This window comes from Furipterus horrens, unplaced genomic scaffold, assembly GCF_987537825.1.
Source record: "Furipterus horrens unplaced genomic scaffold, mFurHor1.1.pri manual_scaffold_5, whole genome shotgun sequence".
In the NCBI taxonomy this organism is placed as follows: Eukaryota; Metazoa; Chordata; class Mammalia; order Chiroptera; family Furipteridae; genus Furipterus; species Furipterus horrens.
The window spans coordinates 149,738,847-149,743,053 of record NW_028327175.1 but is presented as its reverse complement, the minus strand read 5'-3'; the positions used below and the strand labels follow the sequence as shown (position 1 = coordinate 149,743,053).

General features: G+C 45.7%; 1 protein-coding gene across 1 annotated transcript; it reads left to right on the top strand.

The window, feature by feature from the left end:
- Positions 1-2,650: 2,650 nt before the first annotated feature.
- Positions 2,651-3,200, top strand: LOC150010094 (dual specificity protein phosphatase 18-like). Its single transcript, XM_090279408.1, has 2 exons — positions 2,651-3,008; positions 3,115-3,200. The coding sequence occupies exons 1-2, from the start codon at positions 2,651-2,653 to the stop codon at positions 3,198-3,200; spliced, it is 444 nt and encodes a 147-aa protein (XP_090135534.1).
- The last annotated feature ends 1,007 nt before the right edge of the window (positions 3,201-4,207 follow it).

Here is a 4,207-nt window from a genome sequence, read left to right as displayed (position 1 = left end):
GTAAGTGGTCTTGAAAAAACCTGTTTTGTTTACAGACCAAATCACCCTTCTTATTTAATTTATAAATAAACTCAGCTGTGTGTATTAAGAAAAATACCTCATCATATCTTTAATCTACTTTCACTGACATTTTAGATCCTTTCAGTTACATTAAAAGCAATAGTCTAGGACCATCCTTGCTTTCTCCCTATTTTATTCTTGGCTTTTTTTCTACCTGGCTCCTGGCCTCCACATTCTCTCTCAGGTAGATACCAGTGCAATCCCTTTGGCTAAAAGGCAGATCTGCTGGCCTTTCTGGACCCTGGCTCTTCTCTCTTCTAGTGCCTCAGGGAGGCTGTCCCACTTTAATTAAGGGTTTTCAACCCAAACTCCAGTACTAGATAATTGATAAGCATTTGGACTCACTTTGAAGTGTTGTTTGAATGTTTAGCTTACTTGTGTGATTCTCCAATGTCTTTCTAAAAAGGGTGGATGGGAACTTTTAACTGGCAGAGAAGTTACTTTCTTATAACTTTGTTGGTCATGTTACAAAAGCAGGATATAAGTTATTTTCTGAAACACAAATGAAAACCAGATTAGCACTTAGGAACAAAGAGGACTATTACAATGAGAAATCTAGGTCAGCAAAGTCATCTTATTGGAAGGGTGTCCTAACCATGAGGGCCTCTTCTCATGATAAAGATATTAGTTAATTGCACTTATAAATTCCTTGTGTTCAGATTTTTGACATTTTATCTTGGCTACCTTTAAAAAAAAATCCTCACCCAAGAACACTCTCATTGGTTTTAGAAAGAGAGGTAGGGAGAGAGGGAGAGAAATACCTATGTGAGAGAGAAACATCTATTGGTTTCCTCTCATATGCACTCCTACTGGGTATTGAACTTGCAACCTGAGCATGTGTACTGACTGGGAATAGAACCAGCAATATTCCAGTTTACAGGAGGACGCTCCAGCCATCTAAGTTACACAATCTAGAGCTATTTTGGCTACCTTTAAGGTCTATATTAGAGTTTTATTTGAGATGCAGAGCAGTCATTCACTTCACAGTTATATTGCAGGCTTCTTTATAAATTCACTATTGATCTTTCTATCCAAGGAGGATTTAATAATAAATCTGCATCTTTTAATGGCAATGTAAAAGCACAGACACTCTTCCTCTCCTGCCCAGGATCTATATCCTGACATAGGACATTATGTTACATCCTAATCCTAGCACACTCAGCAGTTATTTAGTTTGTACAACAACCTGAAGGAATCATTTTATCAGCCTTCAAAGTCAGAGTTATGGGAAGAACTGCTTGTGGAAGACTCAGTGTTTAGCCATACTGTCCAAAATGATTTAAACTGGAGTCAGAGGGCAAAATTTGGGGACTGATGTGAGCAATGATGAGGTGTCTTACATTTCTCAGGAAACTTGACTAGGACCCAGGAGGCCAGATAAGGAGGAACACATAGTGAAGTTTCTGTGTCACCTTTGGTGACCATTTGGCCTCTTTGGAACTCCATTTCCTCAGTAACATTAAAAGTTGGATGGGATTAGCAGTTCTCATGCAGGCAGTGGGTTGCTTGTATTGTGATTGGTTGCAAGTGTGTCACAGGTAATTTGTTACAAATTCCATTTAAAATAGTGAGGTTTGGGAAATAATTTTGTTTTTAAATCGTGAACTCAAGGCTGTTCCTATAAAATTGTTCCTCTTGCTTGCATTAAGGTATGTTTCCTTAAGTAAAAGACTAGAGAGGTGTATTCGTTTTCTAGGGCTGTTATAATGAAGTAGCACAAGCTAGGTGGCTTAAAACAACAGATATTTATTCTCTCACAGTTCTGGAGGCCAGAAGTCCAAAATCAAAGTGTTGGTAGGGTCAGGCTCCCTCTGAAGCCTCTAGTCTGAGGTCTGGTGAAATCCTAAATAACATCAGACACATCAACAGCCATTGGGAAACTGTCCAGGCACCTGTAAACAATGACCTAATGTGAGTGCTTGCTTTTATGGAGACACAGTTGTCTCTTGACAAATCAGTAAAACATTCTCTGTAGTTGATGACACTAGCTTCGCCACCTTCTGAATATATTTTTTTGGCGGGGGGTGGGATGAAGGGGGCGGGGCGGGCAGCAGCAGTCCTTCACTTGGCTTTGGGGCCCAACTGTCAGAGCTATTAGATGGACTTTACTGAAATGATCCCAGGTCTCGGGGATTTATCCCATCTTCAAGTTTCCCAAAGAGTGTGTTTTCCTTAAGATCCGTTCCAGTGCTCAACAGTCTCAATAGTTTTCGTTCGGAATTTAATATTTTATGTGGTAGACAAAGGTTTTTCTTCTGTTCGTGCTTAGAGGAAATAGTGACCTGCATTTCAAACTCCTTAACATGAGCAATAAAATTCAATGCAGGCTTCTAGCGGAGGGCGCATAATGATTACAGACAGTTAACCAGGTGAGCTGGGTTCGGAGTGGCCCCGGGCTAGGAGCAGAGGCCCGATTCTCGGAAGACCGGTACTACCAACAGCATGGAAACCAGAGCGCATGGCTGGTGGAGCCTGTGCTCCGAGATCGTGACCCGTCTTCTCTCCCCCAAAAACCTTTTATGAGACTCTGTGGCGCTGCCGCTTCCTGAACAAGCCTGCCCACCCGCGGACAGACGGTTGCCAGTTTTCCATGGACTCAGCCTGGCTGAATGAAAGATGCAGCCCTTGCTCCTCGCTGGCTGCTGCAGCCTGGCTGACCGCGCCCCAGGGGCCCTCTCTGATCGGTTCGGCAGCCTTCGTCCAATCGCCTCTCACCACCAACAGCCTGTACATCAGCAACGGGGGGCTCCAACCACAAGCTCAGGCTGTTGCCCATCAGATCACCTCAGCTATCAAAGCCTCGGCGGAGGCGGAGAACACCTTCTACGAGGACATCCAGTACGTGCAAGTGCCTGTGGCCAACACCGCCCCCTCGCGCCTCTGTGGCTTCCTGGGCCCCACGGCAGAGCTCACCCACGCTGTGGCGATGAAGAAGGGCTGCCCCTGCTGTGCTGCATTTCTGCTTCTTCTCTGCTGCCTCGGGAAGCACCAGCCGCTGCCCTGCTGGACACCCCCGCGGGGACCAAGCCGCTCCCCGCGTTGTGCCCCACCCAGCAACCTCTAGGGAGTGGCTTGTCCACTATGAGTTCAAGCTGTTTGGCAAGAACTCTGTGCTCATGGTCAACTCTCCATGGATGTGATGCCTGACATCTACGAGAAGGAGGTCGGTTTGATGGCAGCCAAGCGGAAATCTGTTCTGGTCACCCGCTCTCCGCGGGGTCAGAGGTTCGGATCTGCCGTTGATACTACACCAAGATCTGAACTTGAACGTTCTTCTTTAGTTGATACAGAAAATCTAATGATGGCTTTCATAAGGACAAGAAAAAAGGGAGGGTGACTGCAGTTTTTATTAGTTTTTAACCTTATAATCCATGTCTTTGAAGAATAAAACACTAAATGTAAGATGCTGAAAATGTTTCCTACCATGTGAGTGACAGGGTGTAACTGGTGGGGCCAGGCTAGAGAGGAGGTGAGGTGCGTGGTGCCCACTCAGTGCTCAGTGCATGTGGCAGGTCTGGAGCAAGTCAGCCAGAATCCCACCTTACTCTTTGGAACCCAAAACAAGAGGCTTAGGCATGGTGACACCTCCTGTCCCTCACAAATTAAATGCTAGCCTACTGGATAAGGAGTCTTCAAGAGGTGCTCAGAGCACCTTTTTCAACTTAGTGGCCCATCTCTGAGTTTATAAATGGGACTTAAGCATTAGAGAGTTAAGAAGAAAGTATTTCATTAGGTAAAATTTAAAAAAAAAAATCTTTTTGGAGCTGTTCTGGATGGCAAAGTGTCAGGCCTTTGATGGATGGTGGCATTAGTCCTTTCCTCTGGGGCACACGATGAGAGGGCAGGCCTGATGTAAGGCCTCAAGGTTTCCTTTTCCAGGCCTTGTCTGGAAGGTTGGAGCTGTGGGCTGGGACCCAGCTCTGTCACCTCCTCCTCAGGTAACCCGGGACCTCTTAGAGGTTCAGTTTCCTCACCAGTGAAAGCGATGACAGCCCTTCTCTCACAGGGTTGCCACTAGCAGTGTTCCTGATGCATGGCGTGTGCTTCAGGCAAAGGGCGGCTCTTGTTATTACTGATGCTCTCAGGCCCTGCTGGTCCATGGTCAGCACACTCATTCTCATAACCGCATTTATCCCATCTGTGCACA

Coding starts and splice junctions, on each gene's coding strand:
- LOC150010094 (XM_090279408.1), top strand. CDS start 2,651: ATGGACTCAGCCTGGCTGAATGAAAGATGCAGCCCTTGCTCCTCGCTG. Junction 3,009..3,114: donor GAAGAAGGGCTGCCCCTGCT/GTGCTGCATTTC, acceptor TGCCCCACCCAG/CAACCTCTAGGGAGTGGCTT.